This window comes from Hypanus sabinus, chromosome 11 (genome assembly GCF_030144855.1).
Source record: "Hypanus sabinus isolate sHypSab1 chromosome 11, sHypSab1.hap1, whole genome shotgun sequence".
Classification (NCBI taxonomy): domain Eukaryota; kingdom Metazoa; phylum Chordata; class Chondrichthyes; order Myliobatiformes; family Dasyatidae; genus Hypanus; species Hypanus sabinus.
Genome location: NC_082716.1, coordinates 23,364,619 through 23,387,019, shown reverse-complemented (window position 1 = coordinate 23,387,019; position 22,401 = coordinate 23,364,619). Strand labels below are relative to the sequence as shown.

Sequence of the window (22,401 nt, the reverse complement as noted above, 5' to 3'; positions counted from 1 at the left end):
GTCCAACTCTCTGACCAGATGGAGCAAGCACAGCAGCTTCTGACAAAAGTGGAAATTGAGTGTAATAAAGTTGGACTTCACCTGAATGCTAAAAAGACAGAGTACATGGCTTTCAACTGTGACGAAGGTACTCCCAAGACTGTAAAGAATGAGTCTTAGACTTCAAGTACCTCGGGTCAAGAATGATGAGTTCAGAGGAGGACATAAAGATACAGAAGGCACTGGCGTGGATTGCTATAAACAACATGAAGGACATCTGGAGGTCAAACCTGACCAGAGGGCTCAAAAAGCAGATCTTCATAGAAGTCATAGATTCCATTCTCACATACGGATGCGAGATGTGGACACTCAACAAGACCATGAGAAAGTCACTAGATGGTTGCTATACACGAACTCCTAGAAGATAGCAGTGCAGCTAATGTAGATGAACTAAACACACTGATGAGGGAGAGGGAGGAATGCAGAGTCTGTCATTGTGCCCGATGCCAGCCTCCTAGGCCTGAGTTGACGTAGTAGTAGCAGTAGTTTAACTTCTGTACAGTGCTATTTAATTGCCAAATGTGCCATTCCTCCTAAACATCACCTCTTATCAACAGACTTCCAAGTTAAGTCATATGAAATACCACACCAGGGGCTGCTAAACAGCCTGACGAGATATGCATTGTTTTTCTTGGTTAACTGGAAGTACACAGTATATAGGGCCAGTGTGAAAATAAAATGAAAAACTATAGATAGATAAACTAGAAGCTTAGATTATCCCTTGTACACTGAACAGAGCTCTTGATGGTCACAATCTTCATTTGGTTTCTTCAATTCTGGGAGCACCACATTGACCAAGCCCAATACACTACACTAGAAAATAGGTAGAAGAGAACAGTTGAGTCCATGAATGCTGGGGATTGGCACAAGTGCAGGAATTGCATCTCCCACAGTTACCTGAGAAAGCACCAACAAAAAGCCTAGTTGGTGGAAATGGAAGAATGTATCACCCCTCCAGAAAGCTGAAAATGGAGAGATGGGGAAGATGTATGTGATGAAGGAATCTAATTTAAACTGGTAGAAATTATGAAGGATGATGTATCAAATGTGGAAACTGGAAGAGTGGAAGGTGAGGAACCCCACCCCTATTCAGACAGGGAAGGCGGGGTGATAGAAGTGTGATAAAGAGGGAAAGGACAACAATGAATTCACTGGTGTGAAACAACTTGCTAGAGCATACATCACATATGGAGAAACAAATATAAACACAGGAGATTCTGCAGATGTTGGAAATCTAGAGTAACACACACACACAATCCAGGAGGATTTTCAGGTCAGGCAGCATCAATGGAAATGAATACTTTGCAATGAAGCAGCACATCAAACACACCATATTCTGCAGATGCTGGAAATCCAGAACAACACACACACATATGTAGTGTTACTAACTGTATGTCTCTAGAAGGTGGGAGAAAACCAGAACACGCGGAGTAAACCCATGCGGTAACGGGGAGGAGCATACAATCTCTTATAATATCACAACACATAAGTCTGGAGGAACTCAGAAAGCCAGGCATTATCTATGGAAATGAAAAAGAAACGAAGTGGAAGTTTGCAAAGGAATAATTACAGATAGCTATGTGAAAGTTGCGGTGGATATGAATGGTTTTGTGCTTATGATGAATACTGACAGCTGACTCATCTCCTAAGATATCAAAAAATTAAAGTCAAATATGAACCAGGTGAACATGAGTTCGGTGGAAAACAGCTTTACAGGTAATCAAGTCAATTTAACTACCATTAGAGGAACGATATGGATTAAAGATACTAATAGGTTTGTCTGCCTAAAGGTGATAAGGATACTCCAAAAATGTAACAAGACAGACCAGTGGCTTTCTAAAGCTTTCATTGAAAACTTAACAGCGGTAGCTGTAATTTGTTTCTCACAATGCAACAGCCCCCTGGTACATATGGACAATTATGCAAATTCAACCATTTCCATCAGGAAGTTTCATGCTTTAGCTTGGTACCGAAGGCAAGAGAGTACTGGGTTCAGCCCTGGCAACACAACAATTTTCAAGTAAATTACATGAACAATCAAATAGCTACAATATTCCTGGTATTCCATCTAGCCGCAAATTCAAAGTAAAAGTTGAAATGCCATCAGGAAAAACTTTTGAAGCTAAAATTGAAATGCTCATAAAAAGCAATTCCCAGGAGCATTTTTTTCCAATAACTTCATAGTAAATAAGATGAGTCTGTAAACCTGTCTGAGCAATTACAAACATCACATGTAGAATTCAATGCAGCAAAATTATAAACCGTATGCAATGTATATGGGTAATGACCAGTTGTATGCACAGAAATAGTAGTGTGAAGCAGATGATCTTCCAAATGAGAAATATCTTGTCAAAGCTAATCCAGAGTGTGTACAACTGTGTCCAGTTATTATTCATAGTTAATTCCATTTTAATTTCCAAAATGCTTGCATAGGTGCCTGTGCAGTAAATAATACAACTCATTTAAAGTTTATGAAGTCAAGCGCCACCATGCTACTTTCATTCTGTCCCACACTGCACCAAGGGAATCCAGAGCTGGACGCACATCCAAAACAGTGAACTGGTAAGTTGACTTGTCAACCTCGCCTCCATCATAATAATCAATTACATATCGTACTTCTTTTCCACAACGGTTCACAATCCAATCGTGCCGATCAAAGGGTAGCTCATACCTAGTAGAAATTTAAAATAAATCAACTATATTAAGAATGTATGTCATCTCGTAAAACAATATTAGTTAATTTTTTACCCATTTAAAACAGTCAGAAGTTTTGAGCTATAGTAGCCTACTTACCTACAATGACATGGAAGTGAGGTCATGAATGACAACATTAAACATCAAATTGATGAAACTTATAAACGTTTTCAAATTAAAACTAAAATATTTGCTCCTTCTCCAAAGTTCTGACTTCTACCAACTCACCCACGATATGTCAATCCACACAGTATTCTATGATATACTGATCTTTGAACCAGCTAACCTCTGGGTGTCTAGCTCCTAACCTGTTCTGATCTGCCCCCCATTCATTTTTCATTCACCCAAGCAAATTTCTTTATTCTTATGTATGCCATATATTTTACACTTGGATCCTGGATGTTAAATTTGCAGCATGGTAGTATAGAGGTTAGTACAATTATTTTAAAGCATCATCAATCATCAAACAGGGGTCAATTCATGTCGCTGTCCCATAAAGAGATTGTATGCTCCTCCCCGTTACCGCATGGGTTTACTCCGCGTGTTCTGGTTTTCTCCCACCTTCTAGAGACATACAGTTAGTAAGTTGTGGGCATGCTATGTTGGCGCCAGAAAGGTGACAATACTGTGGATTGTCCCCAGTACAATCCCCAGACAACATTGATCTTTGACGCAAAACAATGTGTTTCACTGTATTTCAATGTTTTGATGTACATTTGATAAAATTAAGTTAATCCCTCTCACAACTTCAAAGATTCCTCATGTGTTTTTCTGATTACCATCTAAAAATGTTTCTTGCTTTGCTACATCTCTCCAGCTAGAATTACCCATGCCTGGTTCTTCGGAAATGTTTCTTCCAGCCATTAAACCTTAAATCCACCAATGAAAAAATTCATTAACATTTTGATAAACTACTAAGCTTGCAAAATTAGAGGGTGAGAAAATTGCATTTGTTATTAAAAGACCACAAAAAAAAAGGAAGTCAATTTAAATAACCACCCTCCATGGCATGACATCTTTTGATGACCATCTCAAAGAATTTGGGGTACCACAGAAGAATAGCAGTTAGTGCAACACTATACAGCTCGGGATGTTCCAGAGGTCAGAGTTCAATTCCAGCGCCATCTGTAAAGAGTTGTATGTTCTCTACGTGAGCGTGTGGGTCCGCAGTCCAAAGACATACCAGTTAGATTAATAGGTCATCGTAAACTGTCCTGTGATTAGGCTAGGGTTAAATAGGTGGTTTGCTGGGCAGTGTGACTCATTGGGCTGCAAATGCCTGTTCCGTGCTGTATCTCTAAAGAAACAAAATAACAAACTGCAATCGATTTCAATGCCTTATAAAAACATTAAATAACTGCAAAAAAGGTAAACACGAGAAAATCTGCAAATGCTGGAAACTCAAGCAACACGCACAAAATGCTGGTAGAATGCAGCAGGCCAGGCAGCATCTATAGGAAGAAGCACTCAGCATTTCAGGCTGAGACCCTTCGTCAGGACTAACTGAAAGATAGTAAGAGATTTGAAAGTGGGAGGGGAAGGGGGAGGGGGAGATCTGAAATGATAGGAGGAGGGGCAGGGATGAAGCCAAGAGCTGGAAAGTTGATTGGCAAAAGTGAAAAACAGCTGAAGAAGGGGGAGGTTCATGGGATGGAAGGCCTAGAGAGAAAGAAAGGGGGAGGGGAGCACCAGAGGAAGATGAAGTGCAGGCAAGGAGTGATTGTGAGAGGGACAGAGAGAAAAAGAGAAAAAAAAAGGAGGGAATAATAAAGAAATAAATAAGGGATGGGGTAAGAAGGGGAGGAGGGGCATTAACGGAAGTTAGAGAAATCAATTGCCACCTCCAGCGGGATGCCATCACCAAACACATCTTTCCCTCCTTCTTTCTTTCTGCTTTCCGCAGGGATCGCTCCCTACACGACTCTTTTGTCCATTCGCCATCCCCCCCCAATCCCTTCCCACCGATCTCCCTCCCGGCACTTATCCTTATATGCAGAATAAGTGATACAACTGCACTTACACTTCCTCCCTCACCACCATTCAGGGCCCCGGACAGACCTTCCAGGTGAGGTGACACTTCACCTGTGAGTCCGCTGGTGTGGTATACTGCGTCCGGTGCTCCCGGTATGGCCTTTTATATGTTGGTGACGCCTAACACAGACTGGGAGACCATTTCGGTGAAAACCTACACGCTGTCCACCAGAGAAAGCAGTGTCTCCCAGTGGCTGCACATTTTAATTCCACATTCCATTCCCATTCTGATGTCAATCCATGGTCTCCCCTACTGTCAAGATGAAGCCACACTCAGGGTTGGAGGAACACCACCTTGTATTCCATCTAGGTAGCCTCCAACCTGATGGCACGAACACTGATTTCTCTAACTTCCGTTAATGCCACTCCTCCCCTTCTTACCCCATCCCTTATTTATTATTCCCCCTACTTTTTTCCTCTTTTCTCTCTCTGTCCCTCTCACAATCACTCCCTGCCTGCTCTCCATCTTTCTCTGGTGCTTTCTGCCCCCTTTCTTTCTCCCTAGGCCTCCCACCTCATGATCCTCCCCCTTCTCCAGCTCTGTATCACTTTTGCCAATCAACTTTCCAGCTCTTGGCTTCATTCCTCCCCCTCCTGTCTTCTCCTATCATTTTGGATCTCCCCCTCCCCCTCTCAAATTTCTTGCTATCTCTATTTTCAATTAGTCCTGATGAAGGGTCTCAGCCCAAAACGTCGACTGTACTCCTTCCTACAGATGCTGCCTGGCCTGCTGCGTTCCACCAGCATTTTGAGTGTGCTGTAAAGAAGGTAACATTAGGTTATTATAAATACTGGACTTTTCAACTATTTGCACAGAAAACTATTTTACAAATCGTAAGTGCAGTGACCCTGACACCAGATTGCATCTTCTTCTAAATCCTGTTTTCTCATATTGCTTTCAAAAGGCTTCTTTCCTTCTAATTTACACCCCCCCCCCCCCCCCCCCACCACTCCACTTCAGATGAAGTCTATCCACAGAGATTTAGGAAGCAAGGGAGAAGACTGCTGGGGCTCCAAATGTGATCTGTGCATCATCTTTAGCAATGGACAAGGTTCTGGAAGACTACAAGTTAGTAAATGTCATTCCCAAAGTCAAGAGGGGGAATAGGAGCATGCCTAGAAAGTGATGCGCCTTATGTTAGTCGTCAGGAAACTATTCGGAAAGTATTCTTAGGGATAGGATGTATAATCACTTGGAAAGGCATAGACAGGGAGCCAGAAGAGTTTTGTAATGGGAAATTGTAAATGACAAATATATTTTTAAGGAAATTGATTAAGTTAAGGCAGTGGATGTGATACGTACGGAATTCAGCAAAGACTTTGAGAAGATCCTGCACAGTAGGCTGTCCTAGAGAGTTGGGCCACATGGAGTCCAATCTGTTTGATGGAGTGGATCCAAACTCAACATGATTATAAGGCAGAGAGTATTTTTTCTGATTTCAAATCAGTAATCACTGACCACAAGATCAGTGCTGGGACTATTGCTGTTTGTCAAAGATCAGCTGCAAATTTGGGAGGAGCAGTGGCAAATGGAATTTAATCCAGACAAATGTAATGTAATGCATTTTGGGTCCTCTAATACTGACCAGATGTAAATAGTAAACAGAAGGGATATTAGAAATGTTGATATAGAGAGGAACCTTTGGATGCAAACTCATTGTTCCCTGAAGATAGCAATGTAGGTGGATAAGGTAATGGTGGTGGTACAGGCAAGTGCTCCCTGTCTGAAATGCTTGGGGCCAGAAGTGTGTCAGAGTCATTTGAATTTTGGAATATATAATGAGATAATTGGGATTGTCATCATTTCTGACTCTGAATGTGAAGTCTTGTACTTAACAAGAAAAGCTGTAACATATAATGAAAATATAATGTGTGCAGGGTAACAAAAACAGCAGAACAGCATCAGAGAATACCTGCATCAGCTGTCGAACCACAAACAACGGTCTTCACCTACGGTGTCATGTCGTTAAGCGGCATATGTTCACCCCAATCCTGATGAATCCACTCTTTCAATACATGATTGAGATCTTTGTTTTTAACTTTATGCAGTGTTTTTCTATCTGTCATTAACTTCTGTTCATTACATACGTGAGGTCACTTCTCAGAACTGTCAGTGGAGCACAGAGACCTGCCTATTGCACCCTGTGGAATTTTCCATTTGTGACGCCATATCAGCGCTCAAAAATGTTCGGATTTTGATTAAGGGGTACTCAACCTACATTTAGTTTTGAAGGGTATAGAGTTCTAGAGTTAAAACGTCATGTTGCAGCTGTACAAAACATTAGATGACACTTGAAACACTGTGTGTAGTCCTGGATGCCAGACAGCAATAGCACTAGAAAGAGTGCAGAGGGGATTTACTGTGATGTTGCCTAGAATGGAGAGCTTGAGTTACAAGGAGAGTGTGTAGGTTTGGACTAAAGGAAACAAAGAAGTGATATCGCAGAGTCTTATAAAACAATGAGGGGCATAGGCAAGGTAGACGGTCACAATTTGTCCCCTCAGCCCTATCCCCATTACAAGAAAATGACATTAGTATAGAAAGGCATCTCAGTTGTCATGGAGTAACGAAACACTGGAATTTTTTCCCTACCAGTTTAACGACACTCCTTAAAAGCAGTCCCTTTGAACAATCATATGTTGGCTTCTCTCATTTCACAAAACTGAAGACAACCTTTGGTTTATCAACACTCCTGTGAAGTGTTTTCACACAGGTGCTGCATCTCACCATGGCCGATGTGAGGAGAACCCTGTGCAGGGTCAACCCACGGAAGGCTGCTGGACCAGACAATATTCCTGGCAAAGTGCTTAGAGGATGTGCAGACCAGCTAGCAGATATTCTCACAGACATCTTCAACATCTCCTTGAGCAACGCCATCATTCCAACATGCTTCAAGGCCGCCACCACCGTCCCCACGCCAAAGAAGTCTTCAGTGTCCTGCCTCAATGACTGCCGTCCTGTTGCACTCACATTCATCATCATGAAGTGTTTCGAGAGGCTCGTCATGAGGCATATCAAGACCCTGCTGCCCCCCTCACTGGACCCCCTGCAGTTTGTGTACCTCCCAACTGTTCAACAGATGACGCCATTGCCATCACCCTCCACCTGGCCCTAACCCACCTGGACAAAAAAGCCATGTGCGTTCGAATGCTGTTCATAGACTTCAGTTCAGCATTCAACACAATCATTCCTCAGAAACTGATTGGAAAGCTGAACCTACTGGGCCTGAACACCTCCCTCTGCAACTGGATACTAGACTTCCTGACTGGGAGACCTCAGTCAGTCCGGATAGGGGGCAGCACCTCCATCACACTGAGCACTGGGGCCCCCCAGGGCTGTGTGGTCAGTCCACTGCTGTTCACTCTGCTGACCCACGATTGTGCTGCAACACACAGCTCGAACCACATCATCAAGTTTGCCGATGACACAACCATGGTGGGTCTCATCAGCAAAAACCAGTCAGTATACAGAGAGGAGGTGCAGCAGCTAATGGACTGGTGCAGAGCCAACAACCTGTTTCTGAATGTGAACAAAAGAGATGGTTGCTAACTTCAGAAGACCACTTTCCGCTGAACATCGACAGCTCTTTGGTAGAGATCGTTACCACCACCAGATTCCTTGGTGTTCGCCTGATGGAGAATCTTACCTGGTTCCTCAACACCAGCTCCATAGCAAAGAAAGACCAGCAGCGTCTCTACTTTCTACGAAGACTGAGGAAAGTCCATCTCCCACCTCCCTTCCCCCCCCCGATCCTCATCACATTCTACAGAGGTTGTATTGAGAGCATCCTGAGCAGCTGCATCACTGCCTGGTTTGGAAGTTGCACCATCTCGGATCTCAAGACCCTGCAGCAGATGGTGAGGTTAGCTGAAAAGATCATCGGGGTCTCTCTTCCCGCCATTATAACCATATAACAATTACAGCACAGAAACAGGCCATCTCAGCCCTTCTAGTCCATGCTGAATGCTTACTCTCACCTGGTCCCACCTACCTGCACTCAGCCCATAACGCTCCATTCCTTTCCTGTCCATATACCTATCCAATTTTTTTTTAAATCACAAAAATCAAACCTGCCTTTATCACTTCTACTGGAAGCTCATTCCACACAGCTACCACTCTGAGTAAAGAAGTTCCCCCTCATGTTACCCCTAAATTTTTGCCCCTTAACTCTCAACTCATGTCCTCTTGTTTGAATCTCCCCTACTCTCAATGGAAAAAGCCTATCCACGTCAACTCTATCTATCCCCCTCATAATTCTAAATACCTCCATCAAGTCCCCCCTCAACCTTCTACGCTCCAAAGAATAAAGATCTAACTTGTTCAACCTTTCTCTGTAACTTAAGTGCTGAAACCCAGGTAACATTCTAGTAAATCTCCTCTATACTCTCTCTAATTTGTTAACATCTTCCCTATAATTCGGTAACCAGAACTGTACAGAATACTCCAAATTTGGCCTCACCATTGCCTTGTACAATTTTAGCATTACATCCCAACTCCTATACTCAATGCTCTGATTTATAAAAGCCAGCATACCAAAAGCTTTCTTCACCACCCTATCCACATGAGATTCCACCTTCAGGGAACTATGAACCATTATTCCTAGATCACTCTGTTCTACTGCATTCTTCAATGCCCTACTATTTACCGTTTGTGTCCTATTTTGATTAGTCCTACCAAAATGTAGCACCTCACACATTAAACTCCATCTGCCATCTTTCAGCCCACTCTTCTAACTGGCCTAAATCTCTCTGCAAGCTTTGAAAACCTACTTCATTATCCACAACGCCACAGATCTTAGTATCATCTGCGTACTTACTAATCCAATTTACCAACCCATCATCCAGATCATTAATATATATGACAAACAACAGTGGACCCAGTTTAAATCCCTGAGGCACACCACTAGTCACCGGCCTCCAACCTGACAAACAGTTATCCACCCCTACTCTCTGGCATCCCCCATCCAGCCACTGTTGAATCCATTTTATGGACATTTACACTACACGCTGCATCCGCAAAGCAAACAGCATTATGAAGGACCCCACATACCACTCATACAAACTCTTCTCCCTCCTGCCATCTGGGAAAAGGCACCAAAGCATTCTGGCTCTCACGACCAAACTATGTAACAGTTTCTTCCCCCAAGCTATCAGATTCCTCAATACCCACAACCTGGACTGACACCAACTTACTACCCTATAATGTGCCTATTGTCTTGTCTATGATTTATTGTAATGCCTACACTGTTTTGTGCACTTTATGCAATTCTGGATAGGTCTGTAATCGAGTGTACTTTTTTCCTGTGTTGTTTTTACGTAGTTCAGTGTAGTTTTTGTACTGTTTCACGTAGCACCATGGTCCTGAAAAACGTTGTCTCATTTTTACTGTGTACTGCACCAGCAATTATGGTCGAAATGACAATAAAAAGTGACTTGACGTGTTTTGTAATATTTCTGCTATGCTGGTCTGCCAGAGTTCTGCTATCTTTTAAAAGCACAAATGGAAGCACTTGTCATGATACACTTTCCACATCAACTACATGTCTACATATCTACAAGGTAACTTCCTCCAATCACCAACACCTCCCTCAAAAATCAGTTTCTCAAAACCCAAACATTCCATCAGGCAAGACATAATGCCAAGCATGGCACAATGTCTAATCTTTGAAAAATAATTTCAATAAACAGTGTGAAACATACCCCATTAAAGAACGAATTCGAGCTCTGGGTGAATATTCTTTAGCTTTCCCTCCAAAGCGAACTAGTGTAGGTCCACAGGGACATTCTCTAGAATAACAAACACAAAAATATATTAGCAGTTTTTAAAATTTGTCATTATATGACAGAGTGTATTTGAAAAAATAGCCAGGCCTTTCAAGTTCATAGTTAGGAAGCATTTCTACATGTGAAGTGGTCAATGCTTGGTACTCTAACGCTTCAATTCCTTATTTTAATTTTGGAGTTGGACATATTTACATTAACTGGAAGGCATAAAAGAAAGGAGGGAGTGCAAAATTAGGTCACTGATTAAACATAGCAAAACCTCAAGCAGATAAATAGTCTCTTCCAGTCTCAAATCCATCCCATGAATTAATTTTGTCTAAACACATTAATGACTGGAAATTTTCACTAATACAAAGACACCTTTGTAGAAACCTTTGTGGAATCCATTCAACTAGACAGTTACTGAGTTATATCAATTATATTCCCCAACCCCACTCTAGTTCATGTGCATCCCAGAAAAGAGACAAAAAGTCCTTGTGTAACAAGGCTTTCAACAGAGAAGAGAAGATATCCTAATTGGTAATTTTTTGCACACCCTGCCTCAATAATATTAGCAAGTTGGTGGCCACAAAGAAATCTATGCTTTGTGCATTTTCTTCAGGTACTCTGGTTTCCTCCCACAGTCCAAAGATGTACTGGTTAGTAGGCTAATCGACATTGTAAATTGTGCCATGATTAGGCTTGGGTTAAGCTGGGAGTTGCTGGGTGGTAAGGCATGAAAGGCCAGAAGTTCAGTAAGTCAATGAAAATTTTTCTCATTCTTACATTGTTGCATTAATTGAAAAACAAAAGTCTTACTACAGACAACTGACAGTTCATAAAATGTTCAGAAACAAGACGTCTTCTGAGAAGATTAGTGGGCATTTAACCTTCAATAAACTAAAGTTTGATCATTTGAAGGTCAACTTCACTTGAGAAATAAAATAATCCAAATTAAGACAGCATTCACTGTGCCATTCCATTCCACGTGTACTTTCAACAGTTTAACTAACTTGGCATGGAGTGCTTCCCACTTGAGTATTTCATTCCAGGCCTGTTCATTATTCTGATTATGGATCTTGATAATATTTGTCATATCACTGGCTGTAATGTCTTCATTACGCCAACGCCACCTGTAAAACAATTGGGAAATGGAATACAACCCTGAAATGTAGCACTGTCAGTTCTGTCAATTTTTAACATACTTTTCTTAAAATTAGTCATGCAGCAAGTAACAGACCTCTTGGTTAACCCTGCCCCTGCTACCCATTAACTACCTATCTATTCCAATTCTATTTACCAGTACTTAGCCCATAGTCTTCTATACCCTAACAATTCATGGGAATATTTAGATCGTTTTCGATTCTCTATAACTCAGATACTAAACTTTGTCTTTTTAATTTATTCTGAAGACTTTTGTAATCCTCCTGTACTCTCTTTTCCTCTATCTTCACTTTTCCAAACTGTAGAACCTACTACTCAGTTTAAAGATACCCTTTAACCCATCCCATTGACAGCTGCACAGGACTGTACAGCCTACTCCTATTCCGTTTGGGTTGGGGTTTCTTGTGTGAAGGCAATTAAATAAAGTAAAACCATGAAGCTTTGTCTTTTTTTTTGTATATACAACTTGAACAAAAGTAGCTCTGAATTCTAACCAGACTACTGAAATTAAAATCTTCAACCAAAGTGCACCATGGTGAGTCAGTGTCGATCCTACTCTTTAAATATTTTTCTTATGGGGCTCCACAACAGAAATGAAGGCAGTTTTAAAAATACAAGACATTTGTGAATAAAAACTAGAGCGCATCTACATACCCTTTCCTAAGCATTGCATTCCAAAACATTTGTTCAGAAGGATATACCCAACGCTTATCTGAATTAAATCGAGGAATGGAAGACTCGTCTCTGACGACTGAGAGGGGGAATGGCTGATCTGGTGTAGGCTGTTGGTTAGGCGGTGGCATCTACAAAGCAAAATGCAAGTTTCTAATAGCATTTAAAATATTCCTGATATTAATCAATATTTGAACAAAAGTAAATACAGCTACTTCACAAAAAAAGATTTCACTTACAAACTTAAAAAGAAAAAAATCCAAATTCACTATTTATACTCATTGTTTTAATGCTATCTTCATTTGTAATTTAGTTTTCCTCAGACATATACAGACTCATCCTTTCTGAAGATTAATCAAGAGTAAGCCAAGTGATCGGTATCATAAAGTGAGCATTAGTGCAGCAGTTAGCATAACACCGTGACAGTGCCAGCAACCCAGATTCAATTCGGCCACTGCCTGTAAAAAGTATGACTGTCTGGGTTTCCTCCAAGTGCTCTGCTTTCCTCCCACATTCCAAAGAGCTATGGGTTGGTTACCTGTGAAATGGTCACATGATAGTAATTGGGCAGCACAGGCTCACGGCCTGGAAGAGCCTGTAACCACGCTATCTCCAATAAATAAAATAAATATGTAATTTGACAGACTGATTGGTGATCAAGAGGCAGGAAAAGAGGTGCTGCAAGGTCAGGTGGACAATGGCAAAATGTAGCCTGATTGGTATGTGGAGGTTAGGCTGGATAAGTGTTTTAGTTCTTCTTGCTGTTTAAACTGGTTTTAAACTAAAATCTTAATTGTAGAAATTGTCATCTATCAAATAATATAATGAAAACAATCATTCGGAAAATGCTTGCCATCTCTGGCATGTACTCAATGGAGTTCAAAAAGATTGAGGAGGGCTAGAGGCTCTAAAGGCCAGGTTTTGATTGTGCAGCCAAATAGATTCCATTAACAAATAGGGCAGAACTAAGGAAACATTACAATCTAACAACTGAATCCTTTTTATTAAAGAATTTAAAACCAACCTGAGAGCTTTTGTCTGAATGCTTAACTGGTGGAAAACTCAGTAAGGGTAACTGCACAACAAATTGACTAAATTAGATTTCAGGGAATAATATTTGATAGATTAAAATGAACCCATTCTTCTTACCATATTACTGGGATCGATTTGATCTGTTTCTGTTCTCTCACCCTTTCTCATGGGGCACTCAACATACTCATATGCCCTGTCTTGATGTGATGGCACTGAATCTGGATAAGTTATCTTTTCTTCTGAAGTGGCTGCTGCAGTTGCCTGATGCATTGGACAACCTGATTTGATATATAATGGCAAAAAAAATCATATAAATGAAACAATGCAATTTTATTATGACTTCAAAACTGTTCGGTTGCTTTTTTTTAAAAAAGAGTACAATGCTAAAATCTTTTGTTCAGTTAAAATTCATGACACCCGTGGCAACAAGAATATTAAGTATTAAGCATTCCCACAGTAATGTTCACATGATAACCTGAGGCTAAGGTGTGCAAAGTATTTGTTCATGTCGAAAACAAATGGTCACATGTAGAATAATCATTCTTTCAAACCTGCCAAGTAATCTCACTCAAACTGGCTGATCTCTTTCTTAAGACTATACACAAAAGCTAAGATATATCTTAAATACTGTGGAGTGCACAGAAAATGCTGGAGGAACTCTGCAGGCCAGGCAGCATCTATGGAAAAGAATACAGTTGACATTTTGGGCCGAGACCCTTCAGCAGGACCGGAGAAAAAAGGATGAGTAGAAGATTTAAAAGGAGGGTAAGGGGAGGGAGAAATACAAGGTGATAGGTGAAACCAGGAGGGGAGGGCTGAAGTACAGAGCTGGGAAGTTGATTGGGATACAGTTGAAAGAGATTGGGATACAAGTTGAAAGAGATACAGGGTTGTAGGAGGAGAGGGCGGAAATATTGGATTGTTCGAGAAATCAATGTTCATGCCATCAGGTTGGTGGCTGCCCAGGTAGAACATAAGGTGTTGTTCCTCCAAAACTGAGTGCAGTTTTGGTCTCCAAATTTAAGAAAGGACATTCTTGCTATTGAAGGAGTGCAGCATAGGTTCACGAGGTTAATTCCCAGGATGGTGGGACTGTCACATGTTGAAAGATTGGAGCAACTGGGCTTTTATACACTGGAATTTAGAAGGATGAGAGGGGATCTAATTGAAACATGTAAGATTATTAAGGGATTGGACACGCTAGAGGCAGGAAACATGTTCCCGATGTTGGGGGAGTCCAGAACCGGAGTTCTGAAGAATAAGGGGTAGGCCATTTAGAATGGAGTTGAGGAAAAATCTTTTTCACCCGAGAGTTGTGGATCTGTGGAATGCTGTGCCTCAGAAGGCAGTGGAGGCCAATTCTCTGGATGCTGTCAAGAAAGAGTTAGATAGAGCTCTTAAAGATAGCGGAGTCAAGGGATATGGGGAGAAGGCAGGAATGGGGTACTGATTGTGGATGATCAGCCATGATCACAGTGAATGGGGGTGCTGGCTCAAAGGGCCGAATGGCCTACTCCTGCACCTATTGTCTAAACGTGGTCTCATCGCAACAGTATTGACATATCAGAATGGGAATGGGGAGTGGAACTAAAACAGGTGGCCACTGGGAGATCCTGCATCTTCTGGCGGATGGAGCGTAGGCGTGACAGACAATGGGAATACCTTAGATTCCGTCTGGGTAGCCTCTCCAACCTGATGGCATGAACATTGATTTCTCAAGCTTCCAGGAATTATCCCCACTCTCCTTCACCATTCCCCATCCCCTTTTCCCTCTCACCTTATCTCCGTGCCTACCCATCGCCTCCCTGTGGGGCTCCTCCTCCCCTTTCTTTCCACCATGGCCTTCTGTCCTCTCTCTATTTCCCCCTTCACTAGCCCTGTTACCTCTCACCAATCAACTGCCCAGTTCCTTACTTCACCCCTTCCTCCTCCAATCTATCACCTTGTGTTTCTCCCTCCCCTATCCCCACCTTTTAAATCTACTCATCTTTTTTCTCCAGTTCTGCTGAAGGGTCTCAGCCCGAAACTCAGCTATACTTGTTTCCATAGATACTGCCTGGCCTGCTGAGTTCCTCCAGCATTTTGTGTGTGCTGCTTGAACTTCCAGCATCTGCAGTTTGTCTTTTGTTTGTGATTAAATATGGTGGATTCTGGATAATTGTGCCATCATTTAATCAGGGCAGCCAAATATTTGGGACAACTCTTGAAGAACAAAAATTATTTGAGAAAATAACAGGATTTCCTTCATTTATTTGGGACATCAAGCTGCTTAATTGTGGCAAGAGACTGTTGCCGAATAGTTTCTAACTAGCATCAGTCATGTGCACTTTTGTGGCTGTTAAGATTGTGGTTTCAAGCACTCAAGCTTGGAGATGCCAGAAATGGGCAAGAGTGAAAATGAAACAACTTCACTACTTCAGCAAGTTAGGAAATATGAAAAATTTGAAAGAATCAACAATTCATCTTGAATGTTACAATGAAAATACAGATTTGGAGGATGCAACAGTTTCTAACTACTGAAGGTCATGCATACTTCTATGGTTGTTACACCCTATAGCATGCTTAGAATAAACAAGTTTTCAAATGGCATCAGTTGTGTATACTTGCGTTATGTCATTCATTGGGGCCGACCAATGCCAAATTAAAAAGCAGTAATTTTTGACACTACTTCATGCAAGAAGGCAATGAAGACGGTCCATTATCTGCACAAGGTGACTGTGCTGATTTTGTTCTTTTACAGTCAATCAAAATAACACAGTAGTGTACACTGTATGAACTCCTCCATCAATAACTATTGGGAACTAATAAATGGGGGAGATCTTAAATGCATTTTTTGCATCTGTATTTATGGACGGACATGGACAGTGTATGGCAAAGTAAGGCCATACACAAGTAAGGCAAAATGACATCAACTTCATTGATTCCATACAAATTACAGAGGAGGAGGTATTTGCTGTCTTGAGGCATATTAGGATGGATATACCCATAGGTGTTCCCTCAGACCTTACAGGAGGCAAGTACAGAAATTGCTGGGGCCCTAGCGAAGATGTTTACTTCATCCTTAGCGACAGATGAGGTGCCGGACGATTGGAGGATAACCAATGTTCTTCCACTGTTTAAGAAAGACTAGAAGTACGGCAGGAAATGATTGGCCAGTGAGCCTGACATCAGTAGTGGGAAAGCTATTGGAAGGTATTCTCAAGGACCAGTTATGTGAGTATTTGAATAGATGTGTTGCCCTTAAGGCATTCGTTTAGTTTATTACATTTTCGCTTTAGTAATTCGTTTGTAATCGTTTTCTAGTTAAAGTTAAGGTTGTTGAAAGTAAATTTGTTGTTTGTGATATATCGCGGCATGCGATGAAGTCACACTCAGTTTTGCCGCGTCTTCTGGGAAATACCGGTTTGGAGAAACGGGAAGGAGGGGGTTTGTGTGTGCAGGATCAGCACGAGAAGTTTTCTTTCTATGCACTAGAAACATCATAGAAGCAACGCCATAAGTTAATAAGATAATCGATATATTGAAGTAAAAATGTTAACGTTGATTCTGTTAAGAGTAATGACGGTTGATAAAGTTTATGCTCTTTGTTATTTAAAGAGTTGCAGATAGTTTGTGTTGAAGTATTTAAAGCAGTTGATGGCGTAGGTAGACTAACTGTATGTTGTACTTTAATGTAATATAGTTTGTTGTAGTTTTATTTTTCCAACTATTTATGATGTAAATGTGATGCCAAGAAGGAAACAAATACTGTATATATTTTGTATTGTTTTATCAACAGTTTTCACCATACGTTAATGTGGAAGAGTGAACAGTAAATGGTTAATCTTACCGGGACCACGCCTCATTGACTCCAGTTTATACTTGGTGTTTAGTTCAGAGTTTTTACACCTGTGTGAGATCACTACAATAGACATGGACTGATTAAGGATAGTCAGCACAACTTTGTGCATGGTAAGTCATGTTAACTAATCTTATAGAGTTTTTTCAAGGAAGTTACTAGGAAAGTTGATGAAGGCAAGGCAGTGGGTATTGTCTACACTGACTTCAGTAGGGCACTTGACAAGGTCCCACATGGGAGGCTGGTCAAGAAGGTTCAGTCACTTTGCATTCAAGATAAGGTATTAAATTGGATTAGATGTTTGCTTTGCGGGAGAAGTCACAGAGTAGTAGTAGATGGTTGTCTGACTGGAGGTCTGTGACTAGTGCAGCGCTGCAGGGATCGGTACTGGGTTCATTGTTGTTTGTCATCTAGATGAAAATGTGGTTAACTGGATCAGCAAATTTGCAGATGATGCCTTGAATAGGGCTGTAGTAGACAGTGAGAAAGACTATCATATCTTGCAGTGGGATCTGGACCAGCTGGAAAAATGGCAGACAGAATTTAATGCAGACAAGTGTGAGATGTTGCATTTTGGTAGGACCAACCAGTGTAGGTCTTACACGATAAACGGTAGGGTACTGAGGAGTGCAGTAAAACAAAAGGTTCTGGGAATACAGGTCCATATTTCATTGAGAGTGGTGTTACAGGTTGAAAGGGTCATGAAGTATTGAGTGAGGAGATGGGATTTTTTTTGTTGAAGTTCTGTAAGGCATTGGTGAGACCTAATATGGAGTATTGTATGCAATTTTGGTCACACACCTACTGGAAAGATGTAAACAAGGTTGAACGAGGAAAGAGAAAATTTACAAGGATGGTGCCGGGCTTGGATGACATGAGTTATATGGAAAGATTGAATAGGTAAGGTCTTTATTCCTTGGAGCATAGAAGATTGAGAGGAGATTTGACAGAAGTATTCAAAATTATGAGGGGCATCGATATGGTAAACAGAAGCAAGCTTTTTCCACTGAGCTTAGGTAGGACATGGGTTAAGGGGGAAAGGTGAAAAGTTTAAGGAAAACTTCTTCAGAGAGTCATGACAACATGGAATGACCTGCCAGCACGTGGTGCATGTGAGCTTGATTTCAATGTTGGATAGGTACGTGCTTGGAGGGGTAGAGGGCCAAGGTCCTAGAGCAGGTCAATGGGAGTAGGCATCTTACATGGGTCTGCACAGACTGGATGAACCAAAGGGTCTGTTCCTGTGCTATTTGTTTCTATGGCTCAAACTAATACACAGCTTTATAGTACCATAGTGGTATTAACAGTGTTGTAGTTTGTTCTGTATTTCATTTAAATTCAAAATGTGTTACTGAGTTAAACAGTAGTTTGTCTTTTTAAACTACTTCTATGAAACTTCAGCCAATTGAGGCAACCACCAAACTGGGCCAAAATCTACAGGTCCCGATGTGCCCAGATTAACCAGAATCCACTGTACTTAATAAGATCTAGTCTTTAAAATAGTTTAAAGCTAAATACTAATTTCCATAGAAGGAAGTTACTAGTTAATTTCACGTCAAACACCTGAGTTCAGTCTAGGACATTAAAATGTTTACCTTCCTTCTTGGCCTGATGCATCGGGCATTCTGACAACGTGGGCTTTGCCTGTGGTGTAACTGAAGCTGCTTGCACGTCGTTAGATGGTGCTGAAGTGGATGCTCCCATACTTTGAGTCACAGGTCTTTCATAAAAAAAAGTTGAAAAAAAAATATTATTTGCCTGAATGCTGCACAGTATTGTGAATGTTTCAAGTATCTGAATGCCAGCATTTGTTTAATACTGCAGATGTATTTAACATAAAACCATTTACCATCTGATTGCATTCCGCTATGCTGCAACTGAGAGGAAATCAACATGGACAGATTACGCTACCGATAGTGTAACCTGCTGCAAAAGCAAGTTTCTGAAGGAACTCAGTGCAGGCAGGCAGACGGTCAATGTTTCAGGTTATGACCATGCATCCTGTCTTAATGCACAATAGAGTGAGAGGCAGGACTAGTGAAGCAGGGCTGGGCAGGTGAAAGGTAGAACAAGGTGAGGAACTGATGGGCAGCTGGGGGAGGGGAGAGCAGAAGCTGAAATCTGCTATGTAACAATGGTAATAAATGGAACTAGATACAGGAGGGATCTGTGTAAAACCAGTTGGGGAAAGGGATAGGAGACCAGTGGGTTGTGTATGTGGGTAACTAGCAGATAAAAACAGGCAGGGCAAGGACGGAAATTCAATAATGGGGAGCTGGAAATTGGTAAAAGGAAGGGAAGGAAAAAAGCAAGAACTTGGATGAATAAGAAGAAAGACACACAGACAATAGAAAAGGGTTAGGGTTAGGTTGAGTTTTTTTTTCCCGGTAAGGGTAAGGGTTAGGGTATAGGCCTGATAATAGAAAATTTCATACTCATACCATTTGGTTGTAGCCTACCCAAACAGAATATTAAGGATAGTTTTTCCAGTATGTGTTTGGCCTGGCTGTGGCAGTGGAAATGGTGGCCAACCAGACACTGATGATGGCCAGCATGGGCTGTGAAACGGTTGCCTCGTCTATTGGCCTTGCCAATGTAGAGGCTACATCAAGAGCACTGAATACAATAAATGAGATTAGAGGAGATGCATGTTAACCCGTACTTGAACTGGAAGGGTCCCTGGATGGCGGTGAGGGATAAAGTAAACCACAGAGTCACACAGAGTCTTCCCTGTCAAAGCAGAAGAGGGTGGGGAGGGGAAAATCGGACTGGTGGTGGGATCCCAATCCTGCTGGCAGAAAATGAAGGATCACTGGATGCATTTCAGATCAATTTTCTTAATTGAGCAAGCTGTTACTCAAAATATTTTAAACTTAACAAGTCAGTATCAGTTCCATTTTTCTTAAGAATATTCCATGATATCAAATGATTCGCATTCACCTGGTCATAGAGGCTCAGCCTGGGTTTCATCAGAACCACCTGGCTCTAGACCACATCATAATATTCAGATTCAGAAACAGAACAGATTTAGATTTATTATCACTGAAGTATATGACATGAAATTTGTTGTTTTGTAGCAACAGTACAAACCAAGACATAAAATTACAAAAGAAAATGGCAAAAGAATAATGACAGAATGTCCAAACATGGACCAAACAGCTGAATTCTGAAGGTGACACCAAGGCAGAATTTAACCAATGTACTATCGTGATGTCTTGGGAAAGCTTAAAGTCAGAGGACATCAAAATCCTCCAGTGACTGAAATCATGTACCATACAAAGGAAGACAAGAGACTGTACAAGCTGGTATCTGAAGCAACAAATATGCTGGAGGTACACAGCAGGTCGAAGAGCATCCATGGAGTGAAAGGATTTGTCAGCATTTCAGGTCTAAAACCCTGCATTTGTCACATTACAGGGACACAACCTGAAACGCTGGCAATATACTCCCTCAACATCCTCCCCAAGTCCCACCAGGCTGTTTGAGTCCCTTATCTAAGAATGAATGTGAAGCCACACTTCACTTGCGAGTCTGTTGGAGTCATCTGTTAGACCTGGCGCTCCCTGTGTGGCCTTGGTGAGACCTGACGTAGATTGGGAGACCGCTTCGCCAAGCATCTACACTCCAGATGCCAGAAAAAGCAGGATCCCCCAGTGGCCACCCTTCCACCCTTTTTAATTCCACTCCCCATGCCCATCCAAGGCCTCCTCTACTATCATGATGAGGCCTCACTCGGGCTGGAGGAAGAACACCTTATATTCTGACTAATGGCATGATCATCGATTTCTCGAACTTACGGTGTTTGACCCCCCCTTCCCTCTCTCACCTGCCCATTACCTCCCTCAGGTGATCCTCCCCCATCTTCTTTCTTCCTTCTGTCCACAACTATTAGATCCCCCCCCCTTCTCCAGCCTTGTATCTCTTTCACTCATCAACCTCCAGCTCTTTACTTCACCTCCCCCCCCATTTCTCCTCGTTTTTTCCTCCCCTCCCCCCACCTTCTAACGCTGACTCCTCAGCTGTCTTCGTTCCAGTCCTGCTGAAGGGTCTCAGCTCGAAACGTCAACTACTCTTTCCCATAGATGCTGCTCGGCCTGCTGAGTTCCTCCAGCATTTTGCGTGTGTTGCTGGCATTGGAGAGGGTTCATTGGAGTTTTAGGAGAATTATTTCAGGTATGACTGCTTGATGACTGAGCCTGTACTTGCTGTTGCTTAGAAGAATGGGGGGGGGAGGGGGAAATTTCACTGAAACCTAAAGAACATTTGAAGGCCTAAACAGAGTGCACGTGAAGTGAATGTTTCTTACATTGGGCGAGTCTAGGACGACAGGGTACAGCCTCATTATAGAGGGAACAGAGATGAAGAGGATTTTTTTTTTATCCAGGGGGTGTTGTATCTGTGGTTCATTGCCACGGACTTCGTTAATCAGTGCGTCAAATGTTACGGGGAGAAAACGGTTGAGAGAGATGATAGATCAGCCATAATGCAATGGCGAAGCAGATTCAATGGGCCGAGTGGCCTAATTCTGCCCCTGTGTCTTGTGATGAACCTGCTCCAGCACCACACTCCGTACCCCCCACATCAACTAACCGGTCCCTGACTCCAGACCCCATTCCTCCCTCCGCTGGATCCCTACCCGCCTCTCACCTCCACACACTCCACGCTGCCAGCAACTGTCCTCAAGGTGAACGCAGGCGCCGCTCCCACAACACCCCGCGCCCGCTGCACCGATAGACCGCTTTCCAGGCTGCGTCACTTCCTGCCATTGCGTCCGGTCGCTCTTCGCTCCGACTCCTGCAGTTTCCGAGTTCGAGTCACGAGTTGACACCTGGCAAACACGACAGTGAATTGCACAGCTCCTGCTTGCCTTTAAAAAGCTGGTGGCCAGTTGCACTCGCCGCTCCTGTAGTAAAGCATATCTAATATCCTTATTATTATGCTATATCCCGCAGACCCTGATACGCTTTCTTCACAGTTCTCGGACTGCGAGTTACTTGAATTTTGTTCACAACCAGTAATGAAGCAGCACTGCGCAGAAGGAAATATAATTATACAGAATCACTGAGACATATAAGGAAATTGCAGGACTTAGACTTTCTTAATTTTATTAAACAACAAATTGATTTGTTTTTCTCAACAAATTCTACAGCAGAGATCTCTCGTGGAAT

The 22,401-nt window shown here is 42.0% G+C and overlaps 1 protein-coding gene across 2 annotated transcripts; it reads right to left on the bottom strand.

Moving 5' to 3' along the window:
* Positions 1 to 1,868: 1,868 nt before the first annotated feature.
* Positions 1,869 to 22,037, bottom strand: LOC132401770 (holocytochrome c-type synthase-like). Of its 2 annotated transcripts, XM_059983957.1 has the most exons (8): positions 21,881 to 22,037; positions 18,829 to 18,953; positions 13,513 to 13,673; positions 12,346 to 12,494; positions 11,541 to 11,660; positions 10,465 to 10,551; positions 3,917 to 4,030; positions 2,573 to 2,710 (listed from the first exon to the last, which is right to left on the bottom strand). In XM_059983957.1, exons 2-7 carry the CDS (start codon positions 18,935 to 18,937, stop codon positions 3,925 to 3,927), a joined length of 732 nt encoding a protein of 243 aa, XP_059839940.1. In that variant the 5' UTR covers positions 18,938 to 18,953; positions 21,881 to 22,037; the 3' UTR covers positions 2,573 to 2,710; positions 3,917 to 3,924. The 2 variants fall into 2 exon arrangements, with proteins under 2 accessions (XP_059839939.1, XP_059839940.1); XM_059983956.1 differs by lacking the exon at positions 3,917 to 4,030 and having other exon boundaries at positions 1,869 to 2,710.
* Positions 22,038 to 22,401: the final 364 nt, after the last annotated feature.

Coding starts and splice junctions, on each gene's coding strand:
- LOC132401770 (XM_059983956.1), bottom strand. CDS start 18,937: ATGGGAGCATCCACTTCAGCACCATCTAACGACGTGCAAGCAGCTTCA. Junction 12,495..13,512: donor AAATCGATCCCAGTAATATG/GTAAGAAGAATG, acceptor TTTGCTTTGTAG/ATGCCACCGCCTAACCAACA. Junction 11,661..12,345: donor AATGCAATGCTTAGGAAAGG/GTATGTAGATGC, acceptor ATTGTTTTACAG/GTGGCGTTGGCGTAATGAAG.